Source organism: Lathamus discolor, chromosome 14 (genome assembly GCF_037157495.1).
Source record: "Lathamus discolor isolate bLatDis1 chromosome 14, bLatDis1.hap1, whole genome shotgun sequence".
Lineage (NCBI taxonomy): Eukaryota > Metazoa > Chordata > Aves > Psittaciformes > Psittacidae > Lathamus > Lathamus discolor.
The window spans coordinates 2,682,004-2,703,012 of NC_088897.1; the positions used below are offsets into that span (position 1 = coordinate 2,682,004).

General features: G+C 38.5%; 1 protein-coding gene across 3 annotated transcripts in view; it reads left to right on the plus strand.

Annotated features, from left to right (window-relative positions):
- Window positions 1–20,291, plus strand: part of USP32 (ubiquitin specific peptidase 32) — a 74,361-nt gene extending 54,070 nt beyond the window's left edge. For 2 of the 3 annotated variants that reach the window (XM_065694541.1, XM_065694543.1), the window contains exons 16-34: window positions 859–1,018; window positions 3,714–3,868; window positions 4,595–4,676; window positions 5,773–5,847; window positions 6,454–6,592; window positions 6,872–6,977; window positions 7,636–7,809; window positions 8,557–8,731; window positions 9,375–9,526; window positions 10,272–10,383; window positions 11,193–11,404; window positions 12,797–12,981; window positions 13,385–13,471; window positions 14,280–14,400; window positions 15,055–15,246; window positions 15,837–16,128; window positions 16,504–16,937; window positions 17,274–17,366; window positions 17,888–20,291. In XM_065694541.1, the coding sequence (XP_065550613.1) occupies window positions 859–1,018; window positions 3,714–3,868; window positions 4,595–4,676; window positions 5,773–5,847; window positions 6,454–6,592; window positions 6,872–6,977; window positions 7,636–7,809; window positions 8,557–8,731; window positions 9,375–9,526; window positions 10,272–10,383; window positions 11,193–11,404; window positions 12,797–12,981; window positions 13,385–13,471; window positions 14,280–14,400; window positions 15,055–15,246; window positions 15,837–16,128; window positions 16,504–16,937; window positions 17,274–17,366; window positions 17,888–18,061 (3,120 nt within the window). In that variant the 3' untranslated portion in view covers window positions 18,062–20,291. The remainder of the gene's footprint in view (window positions 1–858; window positions 1,019–3,713; window positions 3,869–4,594; window positions 4,677–5,772; window positions 5,848–6,453; window positions 6,593–6,871; window positions 6,978–7,635; window positions 7,810–8,556; window positions 8,732–9,374; window positions 9,527–10,271; window positions 10,384–11,192; window positions 11,405–12,796; window positions 12,982–13,384; window positions 13,472–14,279; window positions 14,401–15,054; window positions 15,247–15,836; window positions 16,129–16,503; window positions 16,938–17,273; window positions 17,367–17,887) is intronic. The other variant, XM_065694542.1, reaches the window with a different exon arrangement.
- Window positions 20,292–21,009: the final 718 nt, after the last annotated feature.

Genomic DNA, 21,009 nt, shown 5'->3' on the forward strand with positions numbered 1-21,009 from the left:
AGAGGATTTGAGTTTGGGTATCCTGTCTGTAAAAGATTATAAGTAATGTATGTATAAACTGTAGCTTTTCAGTCCATAATTAAGGAATAGCTTGACATTTAGGTACTTGCAACCACATATACAGGCCCTCACAGTCCATATCTCCCACCCCACAGTAGGGACTATTATGTTGCTTCTTTCCAGAAAATGTCATCCTTATTGTTGTTATTGGAACTGAAGCTTAATGCACTTCAGTGCATTGTAGTGCTTCTCACAACTGAAGCTGTTTTCTTCTGCTTCACGTGGAGCAGAATTAAAACAAAAATAGGGAACATTACTGCTGTTTATGGATGTCTGCACTTGGATGTAGACAGCAAAACCATTGCAGAAATGGTGACTGAAAAGCTTTTTCTGTCAACGTATAAAAATGGAGCAGAAGTAACTCAGTCTGTTCTTATAATATGAAGGTTTTAATTCAACGCTGTCATTAAAGTTCAGAACAAATGCCTTCAGCATGTGTGTTTTTTCAACAGCTGTGAAACTTTTATGTGGAAGTATGCACTGAGTAGAATTAATGGCCCTCATTGTAGTTTCACATGTTTTCAGGAATTATAAAGCTGTGACACAGGAATCTGTGCTCCACTAAATAAGGTGTTTGCTTTGAAAAATCTGCAACTAATAAGTTTCCAAAAGTGCTTGAAATTGCTATTCCTGTGGGTATTTGCCTAAGACCCCATAAGAAGATCAGAAGATTTCTCATAATAATAAAAGAGTTTATATTTTTAACCATCTGCTTTCATCATTATTTCCTGTTCCTGTTGGCATCTCCTACACGTTTGAACAGCAGCCTCTAAGATGTGCTTTAAATGTCTCTACTAGGTGATCAAAAACAGCAAAACAAATGTGCCTGAACTAGAGCTATTTCCTCGCTATCTGCTCTTCCTGAGACAGCAGCCTGCCACTCGAACGCAGCAGTCAAACATCTGGGTGAATATGGGTATGATGAGCCTGAGAATGTTTCCTCAGCATTTACCTAGAGGTAATTTAAGAATGCAGCAAGAATACAAGTGCGCAGTTTCTAAGAAAGCGAGACCCACAGCTGTAGAAGCTTGCTGCCACTGTGCTTGTGCACCAGCTAATCAACTGAAAGGCACAATCAGCATTTGGTAAAGATTTAAAGGCTTTCCTCCTATCTTCTCTTGAAAGGAAGAGGCATGAGGGAGCGTTTTCAGGGAAGTTGAGTTCAGTCGCATAGTTACTGCAAATAGATTGGTGAGTTGAAAGTGAGAAATGAGCACTGCATAAACTGAACAGCTGAGAAGGGCAGGTCTGGTTAGTCCTGGTGGTAGTTAGTTTTGTAGCCATAGGATAGATGCAACTGTGCATTGGGGTGGGTGGGTGTATCTGGTAGTACAGTGGTGTATAATAAATCATAGCATATCGGGTTGGAAGGGACCTGAAGGATCTTCTGGTCCCATCTTTCTTGGCAAAGCATGGCCTAGACTAGATGTCCCAGCACTCTGTCCAGTTGAATCTTAAAAGTGTCCAGCACTGGGGAATCTACCACTTCCCAGAGAGATTGTTCCAAGGGCTGATTGTTCTCATTGTGAAAAATTTTCCTCTTGTGTCCAGTTGGAATCTCCCCTGGAGTAACTTGTGCCCATTACCCCTCATCTTTTCCATGTAATTCCATGTAAATGGGGAGTCTCCTTCTTTCTAGCTATGCTTTAAATACTGGAACATGGTGACAAGGTCTCCCCTGACCCCTTTTCTCTAGGCTGAACAAACACGGTTCACTCAGCTTTTCCTCACACGGCTGCCCAGTCCTTGCATCATTGTGGCCCTTCTCTGCACCCTCTTCAGCCTGTCCGTGTCTTTTTTTATGCAGCCAGGACCAAAACTGAGCATGGTATTCCAGGTGTGGCTGGACGAGCACTGTTCAGCCAGCGAGTTCTGAGCTAATTGGGCAGCCAGGCTTTAATGCCCAAACTTATTAAATAATCTTTAGAAAGCAATTGAGTTAATGGAATATGAAGCCTACTATTGGATGAGGTTTTAAAAGACAATTCAGCAGAAAGTGAAATATATGTGCCATAGTTGTGGTGATATTCACCAAAAAGATGGTGAAATATAAGAGTAGTCCTTAGATTGCAGCTTCATGTTTCAGCTGAAAAGTGTTGCAGGGTTTGTTGGCAGTTACCGGTTTGTTTGCACAGTTGTATACATGCCTTGCAGAATAGGTTTGAAGAAATCCCTGACACTCAAACGCATGTGCGTTTGGATACATGCAGGTATTCATATGCATCCACAGTAGCCCATGCCCAGAAATGGGCTCTCCTGACTAATTAAATCCTTTAGCCTCGCTAGTGTTAGCCTTTGTTTAAAAATCTCATGCAGATGCTCAATTCTTCACTGCTTTGGTAGAATCTAAAACATAATGTGTGGATGCAGCTGCCTGCTTGATTGAGTTCCGCTGCAGAAACTGCCTGCTACCCAAATTCTTTTTTCCTTCTTGACCTAATGAAATGGAAACTGCTTTGTTTGGACATCCTAAAATGCCTAAATTCAGATAAAGAAAATCTTTCGATGTGCCAGATTTGATCTTGATTTGGAATAATTTTGCTCTGCACTAATTTATTTGTCCAATCAGTGATTAATCTTTTGGGGTTTCAGATACGCTTTCTTGCTGTAATCTTACGACTAATCCTCTGATACCTAATCTCAGTAAATGCTTTTTATGTTTTCTTTAAAAAAATGAGTACTTTGCTTGGTATACTGAAGCAAAACTGATGCTTTGCTGCCTTTATTACAGTAGAGTTTTACTTTCTTGTCAAAGTGCATGGAATATTGCATCTTTTCATATGGTACTATTTATTTTATCTTAATCTGTTGACAGTGAAAGTAGAACACTCCCTTCTCTGGTTACTTAAGTAATGCCCATTGAAGATTGGCCGTATAATAAAAGTGTTTCATGAATATGTTGTAGACTTGTCTCCGTGAGGAGTGGGGAACTTCCTAAGTTAAAACTAAGGAAGCTCAACAAATAAAGCCTGTAAAGTTGGTCTCATCCCTTGTGCAAACCTTTTATTTAAAGATGAGCTCGTATTACACAAAAGAGCAGTAATCTTCACTGATGGAATTCATCAGTGTTGCAGACGTGAGTGTTGAGCAGTTCTGGTGAAAATCCCAGCCATCGTCACAGAATATGTGGGGAGGAATTCAGTTATTAAGAATACTTCTATTGTGAAAGTGCCAGGCTGATTTCATCTTCACAGATCAGCATTCATCTCCGTAGCAGAGCTGAAGCAAAGTCATGCTGCTGCCAAGAATAGTCAGATTGTCTGTTTTGACATTTTTTATTTACAGTGTTTTCTCAAAAAGGAAATTCTCTTGAAATTTAATGCTTTGAAGAAAAATAAAGAATAATCCAGTCTTTTAAAACTTCTTTTAAGTTATTATTTCCTATGAGAACCTTAGGTGAGCAGTTTTTTAATAGGTTTTGGTATGAAGGGAAGTAGATTTTTCTGCTTTGTTATAGTAAGTTTGTTGTCTCGAAGGGTTAGTAACAAATAGCTTTCAATCCAACTCGTTTTATCCGTAAACAAAAGCAGTAGAACAGTGTACCTAGGAGTACTTTTAGTATAGGTAGTGTATAACTTGTCTCTGATCTGATTTCAGCTGACCTATGGGTGTATGTGTTACCTTTTGCCCTTTTCTTATGATTGCAAATCCAGGGAATGTACCTTCACCGAATGCTCCTTTAAAGCGAGTGTTGGCTTACACCGGCTGCTTTAGTCGAATGCAGACGATTAAAGAGATACACGAATATCTCTCCCAGCGGTTACGAATAAAGGAGGAAGATATGCGCCTCTGGTTATACAACAGTGAGGTAATGTCGGTCTGTTGTCCATTTTCCTTTTCAATCAGTTATGGGATACTGTATATCTCCCTCTTTTCTAGAAGCTATTAAATACACATGCTGAGGGGGAAAAAATAAGGATGTAGCTTTGCTTTGCAGTTTAATTGCCCAGGTTGGAAAGCTCCTGCCACTTGTTCTCTGGAGGTTTTTGTGCACTCCAAGCAGTGGTGTTAATGACTCAGAAAACATCTCTTTTTTTCCCTCTTAGCCTGGTAATCATTTAATTACCCTGTCACGTATTTAACAATTGGCTAAAAGGTATGAAGCTTCATAGAAACTGTTTTTGATGGAAATAAAACTATATTATTTCATTGACATGAAATAGAAGTATATTATTTCATTGACACGAATGATGCTGTAGGTTTCTCTTGGCACAGAAGTCAGGAGCTATCCAGGATCTTTTGCAAATGTGTATGTGACCAAGTCACAGTGAACAAGCTGAATGTATTCCTTGGAATCATGCCTGTAATTCTCTCCATTCTAGAGAAATACCACATAAAATTAAAGCATCGAACTAGATGCTTCTGGAGATCAGTGAGCTCCTGTATTTAATGGACATGATTAGGAAACTGGTGTTCTCGCTTTTGTGAAGAAACTGTTAATACTCTCTTAATCTCATTACTTTGAGATTAAGATATCCTCAGAGAATTTTAAATCCAGAAGCAGTAACTATATAAAGTATTTTTTCTCCTGCAGAACTATCTTACTTTGCTGGATGATGAAGATCACAGACTGGAGTATCTTAAAATCCAAGATGAGCAGCATTTAGTAATAGAAGGTATTAAAAAAGGCCTGTAATTGGTTTACACACTAAAAACTAATAGTTTTATATGAGTATGTATATGGTTAATGAATTGTGTATAGTACCCATTTCTGTAAGTGCCCAAACTACACAAATATACAGGCATAATGCCCACATACTTTAATCTTGTAACTGTTTTGGGAAGGAAGGGTATGTGTAAATAGATCTGTCTATATATTTATGTATTGATAGAAATACAGGAAGAAATACAAAAACTTCAAATAAACCACTGTAATAACTAAAATACCAGATTTAATGAAAGCAGTGCAAGACATCTGAAGCTTTTTCATTACCTGATTCTTCTTTCACTAATTTTACAAGAGTTCAGGTTATGTTATTTGCACAAGCGCATTCTCACAAAGCAAAAGGTGAAGAAAGCTGCATGTGTCAGTCAACGTTGGGTTCATTTCTAAGATGTTCATTACAAGCTGCTTTTATTTGCGCATCTGGGGAGAACCTAGCACATTTGGACTTGGCTGCTTGACTGGCTCTTGTCATGCTGTAAAGGCATCGTAAGCAATCTCAGCATTTCTTGTTTCAGTCTCTTGTGTCACATCCTCTTGCCATGTGCTATGACGAAGTGCTATCTGTCGCAGACACAATAAGCTGTTGTCAGAGGTATCAGGGTGCACAGATTAGCAGAGTTTTCAACTGGTTTGACCTTTTTGGCTAAATTTGTAACATGAGAGACAGAAGAGTACATACTTGCCGTAGTCCTTACATCACAGAGGTCATATGGAAATCTGCATCTTGCATTGTTTCTGCCCAAGTTGTTTAATGGGGGATGCTTATTAAATACTAGAATGAGTACTGACAAATTTATCATCTGACAGGAAAGTAATCTCAGGGTTACTTTCTAAAGGCATGAGTGGCTTTGTTGGAATGTTGGCAGTATTAGAACGATTTCCAGTAATGATTGGAAACATTGAAATGAAAATAGCAAAAATAATAACTACAAATAAGCAAAGTATTAAATATTAGAAAATGTGAGTTCAGCCTCTTAAGCTGTGTGAGCTCTCTAGAGTAAGTAACAAACCATTTAAACAAATCCTTACGCCATATCTCTTTCTAGTTCGAAACAAAGACATGAGCTGGCCAGAAGAGATGTCTTTCATAGCAAACAGCAGTAAAATAGACAGACATAAAGGTAAGTGTTTCACCATAGGAATTGAATTATGATGAGAAGAAAAATCCAAGAGGCTATATTATGTTGAAACAGTTCTTTTTAATATATGTGCTCTTAACATTGAAGAGGTCTTTTATGCCTCTGCTGCTTTATTTGTTCTTTCTGTTGTATTAACTGAAATGCTGGAAATACGGGAGGGTTGGATGTACAGGCAGATAAATTTATAGATGTTCAGATGCAACAGTAGCAAATGGTATGTAGCAAATTCTGTATTTTGTGTCTATTATCTATTTTTAAGGTAAGGAGTAAGGTAAGATTTTAACCAACTAATCCAGAAACTTCAGTACTGTAATTATTTAGCTGGAAATAGTTTGTATAGATTGTACTGATGGCCGTGGTGGATCAGATCAAGCAGAATACTTCAATTTCTGTTAAGTGGAGTTGAGAGAGCAGGTATTTTGAACAGGCTGGTCCTTTGTCGCATCTGTGCGGCTGTAGTCTCATAATTGGGAGCAGGTTAAATTGAATTAGTTACTGTGAAAAGGTCACGTTCCTCGCTTCGCTGATGGACCATTTTGAATTTCTCACATCTGCACAATTGCTATAATTATGTTTTCTTTTTCTCAGTTCCTACTGAAAAGGGTGCTACTGGATTAAGCAACCTGGGTAACACGTGCTTCATGAACTCCAGTATCCAGTGTGTCAGTAACACACAACCTCTAACACGGTATTTCATCTCAGGAAGACATCTTTATGAGCTTAACAGGTAATTTTCTATTTGACACCGTTGGCATTTTCAGTGTTGTAGCATTTCTTTAAAATGAGTTTCAGCTGTTCCGAAGCAGACAGTGTGAATAAATCCTGAAGTTCAGTGTTGCCAACCGTCAGCTCTACAGCAGGTTCTTGATTATTTACATGAAAATACAACATTTGTTTCTGTGAACTTGAAACAGTTCACCAAGAAGCCTTTACGCTTCCTTATTTATACCCATGCTTGAACTTTGTTTTAATTTTAGTGTGGTATTAATTACTTTATGATTTCTAGGACAAATCCAATAGGAATGAAAGGACACATGGCCAAATGCTATGGGGATTTGGTTCAGGAGCTGTGGAGTGGAACTCAGAAGAATATAGCGCCATTAAAGCTGCGGGTAAGTCTGTGATGTGTGCTGTTTAAAGGCAATAAGCAAGAATTTCTTCAGAAACCTTGTAATGTGCTTTTAATTGATGTTACCTGTATTGTAGCAGTTCTGAGACTTCAGTCTATCTCCTCTAGAGAACAGAGAGGAAGCTTGGACATATATTTCACATGTTAGAAGTTGGCTGTGAAGCCAGTGACCATATACCCTGGGCAGTCAGTGATCACATATGTTACTCCAAACTGGTCACAGCCTGTAGGTACTGTAGGGGAGGTGTTCAGGAAGGGGCTGTGCAGGGACAAGATGCACAGTCTTGTGTATCTCCTCCTGGAGGAGGCCCAGGGTTCATCAGTCCTGGTGCTCAGGACCTGAGCAGCTTTCTGTTGAATATAATCATGGTTCAGTGGTTGTAAGATCAAAGGAGTTACGTGATACGAATTAGAGGTTGTAGTATAAGATGTGACTTTTATAGCCCTTGTTAGGGACAACAGAGAATGCATTTGGCTGTAAATGGTTTTTTGTTCCAAAATCATAAGGTGTTACCTTTAACTCTTGGTAATTGAATTTGTGCTCATAGACAGCATGCATCTTGCCTACAATAGTCTGATCTGTTGTAAAAACTTTTGTTACATGATGTTAAATAACTTTCTAGTTGCTTTTTTTTTTTTAGTGGACAATAGCAAAATATGCTCCGAGATTTAATGGCTTTCAACAGCAAGACTCACAGGAGCTTTTGGCTTTCCTTTTGGATGGTCTTCATGAGGATTTGAACAGAGTTCATGATAAGCCATACGTTGAACTCAAAGACAGTGATGGTCGACCAGACTGGGAAGTAGCAGCAGAGGTATGGGATAAAAATGTTGGGCTTGGGATTTGTTTGCTTCCCCCCACCCCTTATAGTACTATGCTGCTAAGCTCCTGATGAGGCTGTCTGTGCAATATTCTCAGGAACTTTTGTAACTTGTTAGAGCTGTGATTTTGGGAGACAGTTTCACCTTTGAGCTGAAAACAAGCTTTAGATACTAAAATAAAGGTGTAAAGATGGTAATTCATGATCATTTTGAACAACTCAGAATTATGAATTCAACAGGGGAAGTTTAGATTGGATATAAGGAAGAAATCCGTTCCTGTTAGGGTGATGAGGCGCTGGAATGGGTTGCCCAGGGAGGTTGTGAATGCTCCGTCCCTGGCAGTGTTCAAGACCAGGTTGGACAAAGCCTTGGGTGGGATGGTTTAGTGTGAGGTGTCCCTGCCCATGGCAGGGGGGTTGGAACTGAATGATCTTAAGGTCCTTTCCAACCCGAACTATTCTATGATTCTATGAAGCATCAGAATATTTCAAGATCCTGATGAACCTTTCAGAAGTACTTTAAGTTATGTCGTAACTTGTTAATTTAAATAACTTTTATTTACTCATGTTGAAACGAAATACTTCTGTTTCTTAGAAATTGGCAAATAACTTCTATGGAAATGATTTGACTTCCATAGCCACTGAAACTTTGGAGGTTTTCCAGCATATCCTACTTCTGGTAGTTCAAGCAGATAGTCTTCAGTTTCTAACTCTGTATTGGGGTTTTGTGCTTCATTTTAGGCCTGGGAAAACCACCTGAGAAGAAACAGATCCATTGTTGTTGATTTATTTCATGGGCAACTGAAGTCCCAAGTGAAATGTAAAACTTGTGGACATATAAGTGTTAGGTTTGACCCTTTTAATTTTTTATCCTTGCCCTTGCCAATGGATAGCTACATGCACTTAGAAATTACTGGTGAGTAGTAGTGTTTAGCTGCCTATAAACTTGTCATTGCTAAAGTAAACATTTTTATATGTGGAACACCTATAAAACATTTACATTTTGTGCTAATATTTATGCTTGAAAATTAGTATAACCATTTTAATAGAATAAAATAATTTGCATTGCATTGGAATACAGTTAAACTAAAATAAAACCTTTAAAAACAGCACAGATAACCCATTTTCAGTCTTAACTACAGGACTTAATACGGAAGCATGGTAAATGGAGATTCTGAGAAATATCCTTCTGTTCACTGTGTTGTGGAGGTTGTTCTAAATCTCCCTAGAGAGAAAAAGGGTTGGGGGGGACTGTATAAACAAGAAATACTTAATGGGTCATGAGCTATACTATGAAGAACCCCCTGTATTGTTAGAAAAAAGGCAAAAGGAAAGATGATTAAAACAGTGACACCAAATTTGAAACCATTTACTACTGCCTATGCAGCAAGAGATTTTCTGACACTTGTCTGCAGACCTTGGAAAAAGACTGGTAGAAAAAAATCATATCTTCAAGCAGGGGCTAAGAGTGCTTTCTAATAAGTAAGTAGCTGTAATGTAATATTCTCATTAAAACTTTCATGGTTTGCTGACCAGTGTGTTTCTTTTGCCCTTTAAAGTAATTAAATTAGATGGTACTACTCCTGTTCGATACGGCCTGAGATTAAACATGGATGAAAAGTATACAGGTTTGAAAAAACAGTTAAGTGAACTCTGTGGGCTAAAACCAGAACAGATTCTACTTGCAGAGGTGCATAGCTCCAATATAAAGGTAAGAAGAAAAGAATATAGTTATTGCTGTACCATACTTTAGGTATTTTTCTTTGTTATTTGTGTACAGTGGCATAATTCTTCATTCTTTTTGAAGTTAAGCTTTGCTTACAGGAACTGTGAAATAATTTAACTAAAAGTATGAATCAAAATTCAGCATAGTTATATCTCCAGATGAACTTTGATTTTGTTCTTAAACTGTTATTTGGCTTGCTTTGAATAGATTTTAAATCAGAGTAAGCTGAACCAAAATAAACCACTTGCAAACAGAATTAATAGCAATGCAGAAGGTTGGAGAAGCTTAATTGAATTGATTACTGATGATGTTTTTAGGAAAAAAAAAAGGATAAAATCATCTTGTGGTAATAAATCTCAAGTTAGAGTGCTGTGATGAGTTTAAACACTGTCAACACGTCAGAAGCATAAGTAATGACTGGCTTAGTTCTCTGTAGTGTGTATGTGTATGTAGATTATTTTGCTGTCATTGAATAGGATTAAAACTCCTTGAAACTGGGTGCTCTGAGTCTGGTTAGAGAACCATTCATAACTCTCTCAGGTCTTGTTGCAGATATCTGCAAAGGGTCTCTCCTTGTTGGTTTCCTATTTTCCTTCTAGAAAGGTATAAGAAAGCAAATGGGAGGGGAGAGCTGAACTGATAGACAGATGTTTTCAAAAGAACAAACCATGTTCAGAGTCACAGGTAGAAGTACGTACATGTCTGACTAACTTACTCTTTCTTACTGAAGAACTTTCCTCAAGACAACCAGAAAGTCCGGTTATCAGTGAGTGGGTTTTTGTGTGCATTTGAAATACCAATTCCAGGATCCCCTACGTCAGCATCGAGTCCTGTGCAGACAGGTAAAAGTAAACATACTCTTTTTTCCTGTTCATTTCAAATGCACTGTGCTTAGGTACTGGAGAAATTCAGGAGAAAACCTTACTTCTTGTTACTAAGTAAACAAGTTGAGGATTAAAGAAAAGACAAATAAATTAAGGATTCTGATCCACAAAGAAGCTATGAGCAGTCTCATTGCCTGTATCCTTCTTCGGATCATGCCCAGGATAAGCAGTCTGAAGATCGCTATATACTTATTGTAGTTAAAGACACAAGAAACACAAAATATTTTATTTGTTGTGGATTGGCTCCAAGGCTGAACATGTGAAAAATTGGAAGCATGGTGTCAAGTTTTGGTTCTGGTTTTGTTGTTTGTGGTTTTGCCTGTGGGTTATAAACACCTCGGGTACTCTTAGCTCTTGCATGCTCTGATTTGCAGAGTTGTAGGCAAATGACAAGGGGTAACAGGTTAAAATGTAAACAGGGGAAGTTTAGATTGGATATAAGGAAGAAATTCTTTACTGTAAGGTTGGTGAGGCACTGGAATGGGTTGCCCAAGGAAGCTGTGAATGCTCCATCCCTGGCAGTGTTCAAGGATGGGTTGGACAGAGCCTTGGGTGCCATGGGTTAGCGTGAGGTGTCCTTGCCCATGGCAGGGGACTTGGAACTGGATGATCTTAAGGTCCTTTCCAACCCTGACTATTCTATGATTCTATGTTGGTCTTAGGAGAGTAGAAGATGTTTCATGAAATGCATTGAACAGAATTTAAAGGATAAAAATCACACTCAGTTCTGGATCAGTGTAGATAATTAAGAATGTATCTATCTACAGATGTCTCAACTGGACCCTCAGCTAATGGAGCACCCAACATAATGATGAACGGGGACATTCCTAAACCAACTCTAATTCCAAACGGAATGCCAAATACTGTAGTGCCATGTGGAACAGAGCGTAACCTTGCCAACTGGACTCTCAACGGTCACGTGCCCTTGCTTTCTGATAGTCCATGTACAGGGTATATCATTGCAGTCCACAGGAAAATGGTTAGTAGCTAATTCATTTGTTATGAATTGCTGGCGTAACACACTTCAAAGGAAAGCCAGTGAAGGCTTTTTCTTAATGCCCATATGATGAATTAGTCCTTATTTCTTAAGAAGGAGCATGAATACATTTCCCTCGTAAGTGAGCACCCAGTTCTATGGAAACACAACTCTTGTGAATTTAGATCATAATGTCTAATGTTGGTGTATTTTTCTTCCCTGGGTACTGGCATGCTTCCCAGTTCTTTAATGCTGAGATGCATACTTGGGCGTTCGCTAACTCCCTGATTAAATGTTCCAGACTCTTTGAGGAGAAAAATTTCTAATTAAAGTAGCTGCTAGGAAAGCATTTCTTATCCATTATGTGGAAGTCTCTATTTCTTACATGGAAACAGTGTGAAGATATATAGTGCATTCCTGGGTCATTCTGTTGGCATACTCTCTATGAAAGCGTACTGTAAAGCTGAGCTCTGAATGTCAAAGCTGGATGACTGAACACCTCAGGTAGCCGCACGTCAAGTGTGTACTGTGTCCACACTTGAAAGTCTGATGTTTAGAGCCTGGTGGATATTGCCCAGGAGGCCTTTAACTTCCCTTTCCACTGTATGAGGGTTCTTTGCTTTATTCGCGCAGGTACTGGCTGCTGACTACTGTTATCACTGTTACCTTGATTCAGACTTTGCAGACTCGCACAGGTGATAGGTGTAAGACTTCTGAGCCATTATAAGCCGCTAAATATACAGCTTAAAAACTAGTAAAAGTTCTTTGTGGAAGCTATTCCAGGACTCCACACTTGTCATTGTCAAAATCTTACCAAAGGAAGGGGTGTAAATCTTATGCAGGGCAGTAGCTGTTGGCTGTATCTGTGTCATTAAGTCAGTGTATTAAATCTTTCTTATAGATGGGAGATGTAGCATGAAGGTTAGTTTGTCTGCTTGGAATAAATTCTGTAGAAGTGCCCCCTTTAGACAGAAAGGTATTCTTTCTCTGGCAGGCATTAGCATGCCTAGTGTAGAGGTCATTTTGGGACAGGTATTAGCATCATGAGGTGCGTGTCTGCAGTACAGTATTACCATGTGGTAGGAAAAGTAAGAAATACACATCATAAAACATACCAGACATGGTTGAAATGCAGATTTATGTTTGTGTTCTAATGCCTAAATAACATTGCCATAGTATCATAAAACAGAAAAAGGTTTTCAAGTCAGTGTGCAAAATTTACAGTAATCATATTGGGGGAAAAAATGGTTGAAATAAAGTGCTTTTAATAGAATTTATGCTTTATTTTAATTGCCAAAGCCTGAACTAAGTAACAAGGTCAGCATCCTCGTAATGACGGTAACGTGAGTTCATGCATACTTACATCTGAGTCATTCTTTTATTTCACCTATGCAGATGCGGACAGAGTTGTATTTTCTTTCATCTCAGAAGAATCGTCCCAGTCTCTTTGGAATGCCGCTAATTGTTCCTTGTACAGTTCATACACGGAAGAGAGACCTCTATGATGCTGTGTGGATTCAGGTTTCCAGGCTTGCCAGCCCTCTCCCACCTCAGGAAGCCAGTAATCATGCACAAGACTGGTGAGTTTGGCATCTCAGTCTTTGCCTTGGATGACATGATACAGTGGCTTGGACTTGCTTACAAGGTGTAGAACTATACTCAGCTTCATCTTTATTAGTTTAGACTTCTTATAATAATGGCAGTCATTATAAATAACTTCTAACCCTTTAACTGCATTTGCAGTTAAATGTAGTATAACCTGTAGCTGCACTCAAGAGGTGGCTTTACACAAATCGGTAGATGCATTTCTCATCCAGTGACTGACAATTAATTCTGTCTGGCAAATTTAGGCAATATAAAGGCAAGCTTCATTAATACAAATTATAATTCAGGGGCTGATAAACATAGCAAGCACAGCGAAGGAAGGTTCTTGGCAGTCTGAATGAGTGCTCATGTTTCATGTTGTGTTCTCTTCTGTTTCAGCGATGATAGCATGGGGTACCAGTATCCATTCACCCTCAGGGTAGTTCAGAAGGATGGAAATTCTTGTGCTTGGTGTCCTTGGTACAGGTAAATTGCCCTTTTTAGATTTAAGAAAGGGGATCACTCCTGCAGAAAGGTAATTGATGGTAACAGATTTGTGATGCATTTCAGAGGTGAAACTAAACCTCAAGAATCTGGAATCTAATTTAACCCAAGCTCACATGGCAGTAGCTTTTTATGACTTGGAGAGCAGAAAGCTCTGCTGACACAGAAACTTTACATTAGGAGACAGACATGAGATTATCCAAAACTCTTAACCCCTTACAGTGTTCTGTGTGTATGTGTCTATATATGCAGGCACATATGTGTACATATATGGAAGATTTATGGACATTTCATACAAACCAAAACTTTAGATGCATATCATCTACCCATCTACCTTTTGTCCATTTTCAGATGGCACAAGTTCCTGTGCCATCTGAAGAGTAAGAACTAAGCTGGGTGATAAGAAATCCACTCTGGAAGCAGGCTTGGAATTTTCCCTAAATGAAAACATACTAATGAAAATTCCAGATGCTTGCTGGAAGGTATTCTGACCATATACTCACAGCTTTACGTTAGCTATCATGCTGTAAAGTACCTGTAGTTCTTTGGTGTCATAGGTAGGCTTTGCCAGCATTATACACAGGTAGACAGGTTCCGTTTCTCATCTCTATTGAAGTTTTGCAGTAAAATAGCAAACTAACAATCATTATTTTATAGAAATGCCTCTCTTTTACACTGAAAGCAAGGCTTGAGACTTTGATGATAGAATAAGGAGCAGAATTAGAGGGTGAAGTAATGTAAAACTTGTGGTATATAAACTGTCCAATAACTATTGAACTTCTTGATTTAGATTTTGCCGTGGCTGTAAAATTGACTGCACAGAAGATAGAGCTTGTGTTGGGAATGCTTATATTGCTGTAGACTGGGATCCAACAGCGCTCCATCTGCGCTACCAGACGTCGCAAGAACGGGTAAAATTGCCATGTAAACCCTTTGCTGTTCGTAGCTCTGAAGCCCACTCCATTGTTTCATTTGATGCTTCTTTTGTCCATTTTCTGTTAAACTGAAGTCAGTAACCATCGAACAGTATATTCTGGATAAATTAATGTGTTAATGTTAGACCTCTTATGTGACCATAATGTGGAAGGGCAGCTTTTAAGAAACCACAGCAGTGTATTTTCTATCTGTTGTGAGTTGCTTTTGATCTAGCCTCCATGATATATTACAAAGTATGTTAATTTGATACATTTTCTAAGCACACCAGTGCTAAGAACCAGTTATGCGTGTGAGTAAACCCGTTTCCTCTTTGAGTCAACAAAGCATATCTGAAAGTAAGCGTATAGCAGAAATAATGTAGAATAGATGTTCGGACTTGTGCGTTGAATCTATAAACTTGTGCTTTATGGATAATTTTGTAAGTAGAACCCAAGAATAAGGACAATGTGGTATTTGTATGTCTGCCTCTTCTTAATTGAAATAAAATGTCTGCTAAAACTCAGGGCATCTAGGTTTTATCTTTAATCTTAAATAACTATTTGATGTTATTTTTATGCTACTGTGAGTAGAGCCTTCCTCTGAGCAGTTTTGCATGTTTCCAAGTCAGATACAGTTTTATCTCACTTTAGATTGTAGAAGAACATGAAAGTGTTGAACAAAGCCGACGAGCTCAAGCAGAGCCCATCAATCTGGACAGCTGTCTTAGAGCCTTCACCAGTGAGGAAGAACTGGGGGAGGATGAGATGTACTACTGTTCCAAATGCAAGACCCATTGTTTGGCCACCAAAAAACTGGATCTTTGGAGACTTCCCCCTATTTTGGTATGATCTTGTGTAGTTTTCCTCTACAGCAACCAAACCGAAGTGCATTGATCACAAATTGCTCCGTATGTCCCCTTGCTCTGAATGAGAAGATTAGCTTTTGTTCCCAGTCTCATGAGGGGCATTGACTTTGCATCATGCATTTCTGTAATGCAGGCAAATAAAATGAACCTCAAATCCTTTTGAATCTTTTTAGCTGATAGATTGCAGGAAACGGTGGTGTTTTGCATTCAGTGTCATCTGTTCTAACACAGAATTCATGCATAGGCAGTGTGTCCAGGAACATGATCTTCTGTCTAGTTGTATAAGCCCTGCATTTGTTGCTTTTCAAATTCAGTGGGCTACTCAAAACCCACAGTGCTGATCACTGAATCCAATCAACCTTTTCCATCATTTCCCCATAAACATAGTAGCTCCTTAGTTTACCCCTGGATCCCAAAATGCAAACTGTCACGTGCAGCAGTGCTTCCTGGGTTTTATTAGCACATGATGAAATTTATGGTTTGTAAAAGTGCTGTTTTTAAACAGTGGAATTACTCACTGTGATGGAATTGTCTTCCTTTAATGTTCTCTAATGTGTTTCTTCTTAGATCATTCACCTGAAAAGATTTCAGTTTGTAAATGGCCGCTGGATAAAGTCTCAGAAAATTGTTAAATTTCCCAGAGAAAGCTTTGACCCAAGTGCCTTTTTGGTACAACGGGATCCAAGTCATTTTCAAAGGAAGCAGCTAACTCTCCAGGTTGACAGCCTTCCAGAACCACGGACTCTCCAGGGGGAGGCCAAGAAAACAGATGTGCCGATCGCTTACACACCGGGAGAAGGAGATGTACTGAACAGAAGTCCATCCTCCCTTAACACTACTGTCTTGAATAATATCAAAGGTAAGTAATAATTAGGGAAAAATCCGGTCAGTACTGATACCTGGGGGAGAGGAATTATATTATGAACAAACCTTTAATGTTTCTTTGGCCAAAGCACTATACTTTGCTTTGGAACATTTGTTTCTGTCTGGTTTTGCCCTCACAAGAGATATTGGACCTGTCTGCTTTTGTAAGTGGTGAGGAATGTGCTCCTTAAAAGGGTTAAATTTGAGTTTGTAGGTGTATGTGTGTGCAAGGATAATCTTACTTTTATATACTACTCATTAGTTTGTAGTGAAACAGTGTGTTTCAATGTTTGATTATTAAAAAAAAAAAAAACCCAAAACACTCCAAAAATATCTCTTATCTTAGTAGTCCGCGTGTTTTCTGTTTCAGCATCTCCATCCCTGGGGAGGAAGAGTGGAACCAGCTGTCCTTCAAGTAAAAACAGTAGCCCAAATAGTAGCCCAAGGACTTTAGGAAGGGGTAAAGGGCGTCTGCGGCTGCCACAACTGGGTAAAAACAAACTGTCAAGTAGCAAAGAAAATCTGGATGCGAGTAAAGAGAACGGTACTGACCAGGAACAGAGATTTACTTCTGATCAAGGTGATGCTCTTACTAGAGGGCGTATTTTAGGTGGTAGCCAGAGTGAACTATATACTGCTCAGGACAATGAGATGACTCTAGCCAACGGATACATCTGTGAGCAGAATGCATATAGTAATGGCAGCATGAACGGTCAAATTGATAACCACAGTGAGGATGATATTACAGATGACCAAAGAGAAGAAGTATGTGTTAACCCAATTTACAATCTATATGCAATTTCGGTAAGTTGACTTCTTTTATGCAGGTAAACTGTCTTCATGTGGCATTGGTTTAAATAAGTCATTTACTCCATTGTTTTCATCACAGAAAGTAGGGATATGTTGAGGAGGAGAACAAAGTAGAGCCATTGTCAGCAAAAATAAATTTGTCATGAAATTGAGTACAACTGAAAGTGTATCTCTGCACGGTGGTTTTTCTGCTTAGGTGTATGAAGCTAGTCAGCTCTAGATGTACAGATTGTCATGAACTATTGTCACTCAGTTAAAGATCATGAATCATTTATTCTGTGAATTCTGGGGGTTAAGAAAAGAATTTGTTTTCTTTTTCACCTTCCTCAGTGCCATTCAGGAATTATGGGAGGGGGTCATTATGTCACGTATGCCAAAAACCCGAACAACAAGTGGTACTGCTACAATGACAGTAGCTGTAAGGTAAATCATTTCTTTTTGTCTTGGTTACCTAGAGCCAGAGAAATACACGTTTGGTGAGAACTGCTCTTTGCAATCAGGAGCTTCTCAGAAGTCACATCAGATTAATATGAAAATTAACTGAAACTGTACATGAGATTTATTTTCTCCAAGTTAACATCTGTTCATCAGCTGCTGCTATGGTTAAAGAAAGATGCTTATTTTATACACTGATGGAAAGCTTACTAAAAATGGAAGGCCAAGAATACTTCTTCATGATGCTGGCAGTTTTGTATTCAATTACTGAATAATTAAGTTCCGGTATTTCTAAGCATTTCCAGTTCTCGCTATAAAATTTGTCACACTTTTCAAGTAAATAATGGAGCCTGATAACTGTAATAAGGGAGAAGGAAAATGGATTTCCTCTTGTTGTAAATAGACAGTTAAAAATATGGTTTCCAGGGCAATTGGGTGTATTTTAAGTTCAGTGACAGTAAAGCAACAGTCCCCCTGCGTATTTCAGAGCATGCCTTTCTCTTTCTCAGGAGTTGCATCCCGATGAAATCGACACGGACTCTGCCTACATTCTTTTCTATGAGCAGCAGGGGGTAGACTATGCACAATTTCTGCCAAAGATAGACGGCAAAAAGATGGCAGACACGAGCAGCATGGACGAAGATTTTGAGTCCGATTATAAGAAGTACTGTGTTTTACAGTAAGCAGGTGATCTTCCATGGACTGTTCCGAGAATGTGAGGGATAACATCCTGAAACTTACATTTGGTGAGAATGTTGTTGAACCAGATAACGTAAGTGTAGTTGTTGTACCCTGTGACCTGAAAGCACAAGAAGAAAACCCTAATTAAATAGCAGTTAATATAAAGATAGTATTCTTTTGTTCTGTTATCTCACTACATGCTCTAAACATTTCTGATGTTAGACATCAGGCTGAGACTGCCATTGGCCTTTAAGTAAAATGGTTTGAGAAAAGCCAACTAGGACCAAATAAGAGCTAAATTAAACAGTCCAAATAAGAGCTAAACAAAGTAGTGTGGAGTTTACCAACTGTTCTAACAAGCCCCCAAGGCTCTCTTTAGGTTTAAGGTTATGGGGGAAAAAAAAATTGTAGTGTTGTCTTTGGACAACATGATATTGCTACCTCCTTTTTCCTGCAGTTTTATTGCATTTTATTGGCAAAACAGGGAAAGCAAGAGAATGAAAAGTGCACAGACATGAAGGATTATCATCAGGAGTCAGAGAAGTTTCCAGTTTTGCTGCCACTGATGTGTGTCAGTTGCTTTCTTTCTGTATGTTGGGAGCACAACCAATGATAATTTGAGAAGAGATTAATTTCTACACTTGAATGGTTTATTATAATTGTCTTTTCTCCACATGTTGGCTGTGCGGATCAACATGTTTCAGGAATGGCTTTTCTGCCTGGAGAGTGCCATCTCAGTCTCTTGAGATGCCTCGAGAAGAAACTTCAGGTTGGAGAGAGTAGTTGCGATTACACGCGTGGCGTCTTAAAATGTGCACATTGCACAGAACGTTCCCAGCTTTTGGAAGGAAAGAGATGCTTGAGCTTATGTTTCATGACTGGTGTTGCTTTTAGATTTGCACTTTTAAAGATTCGTATAATTAAGTTCAAAAACATAGTTTGTTTTTGTTGTTGTAAGGGCTCTGGAGTGAATGGCTGTGAATTATCCACTGTGTATTTCAAACAGAGAAGAAGCTGTGGCTGTCAGGTAGCTGTCGTAGCATTCATGGATGGATTTTCTTTCTTGGTTTCATAATTTAATGGAGTTTTCTTTTTTGTCAAAATTTGGTTGCCTTTTCAAATTTTGGGTTGTTTTTTTGCAACAGGTTACGAATATACTTGCAATGAAACCAGAATTGCTTTCCCTGCCCTTGCAACATGCTCTTCTAAGTCAACGGGCTTATTGCATGAAGGAAAGCATGACTGAGTCTTAGCAGAGGTTGGAAGAAAGATGGTTATTTTTTGAGTAGGCATTTCTTTAAACATTTTCAGTGTTAAATCGTTTGCATATCTGAATGAAGATAAACGTTTCACTCTTTTGGCCTTCTGTTCTTCAGCTGAGTCTAAGCAGCTTACTAATTCTGTCATATATCATCTACCAAATTCTTCAGGTTTTGTATCTTCACTAACAACATCAGTACTTATCCGGTTGATCTGAAATAAATGTTTGGATTCATTTTAATGTGTTTTACAGGAATGCCAGACCTACCAGTAAGTTTGTCATTTCCAGAAGGAGCTGAGTTTTATCCAGTTAAGAACTGATACCAACTGATCTTGCTGTCTTTAGTTGGGCAGATACCTCCCTGTCTTCCTTGGAGGTCGCGCCTCTTTAAAGGGAAGCAGATCAGTTCCAAAATAAGCATTGTCTTTCTTGTAAAGTGTTGCTCCCTATGCTGTATGGTCTTTTATCTTTAAAGTGGTCTAAACATTGAGACTGAAGACAAGCAAACACGACTCGTGAATTTCTAGGTTAGAAGCTTTTTCAGTACCCGTTTGTCTACTCCTCCCTCTGCAAACTCCATGAAAAGTGAAAGATTTTCAGCTGATTTACTTTGAGATGTTTAATTTAAGCAGGTAGCACAATCTACTAATGTTATTTGATCTTCTGTGTTTGTTACATTGGTTGTAATTAATTTTTTTAAATTAAATTAATTCATGAATTAGTAGTAAATTTATTAAGTTAACTATTAACTACATTCACTTTGTAAATTATTGTATAAAGCTTATTGACAATGCACTGACTTTAGAAAGATGTTAATGTACATAAATACCTTGTAAATAAAATAGTGTTGATGTACTGGAATATGAACTGTATTAAAAAAAGGTATCGGTAATTGTATATGGAGTGAACCTGTTTATCTGTAACTATATTATTCAAGCAAATTAAATACTGTGGATGCAGCTGAAGTGTCACTTCTTGTCAGATGGTTTTTAAGAGCTGTTTGCCTGCTTTGAAGTTGCTGTACTGTTCATTAAGCTTAAATGTATTTGTCAATCCGGAAAACTGAAACGTGTGAGTAAGCGTAGAGCAATTCTTTGCGGTTTGTCCAGCACAGCCCTTGGTTCTGAGTTCCCAGGATAGTTCAGCTCCTCTAAGTTTTGGGTTTAAGTTATTTTAGTTTCCTTTTGAGAACATTCTGTTCTTATTTTAAAGAATACATGTAATCATTTAAAATACGTGCTTATATACGTGAGAGAGAATGAGACCTTCCTTCTTACAAGTAAGTCTTAAGAACTAGTGCACTAAAGCACATTAAGTCAGTGCGTCTCACATTTTCTCATCCGTGGTGTAATTCTCATAGATCTGAAGTAAGATCAGTGATGGCTTAGAAGCACACTGGCTGCACATGGGATTCCTTCTTACCTACCCTTGAGAATCCCTCTGCAGGTTATTAAGGGGGGGGGGGGGCAGAGAGGAATGAAATGTCTCTTTCTGTATTTAATTCCGTAATTTTTGGATGTGTACTCGGACAATTAAAACTTGAGCTGTAATAATGTCATTCCAGGTTCTCATGCTGTGGTAAATAAGGCTCCTTTTGAGTTGAACAGGAATCGGATATAAAAACCCTTGTCCTCAAAATGTTCCAGAAATAATGGGATAATGAGAAAATCAGATTCCATCATTGGAGGG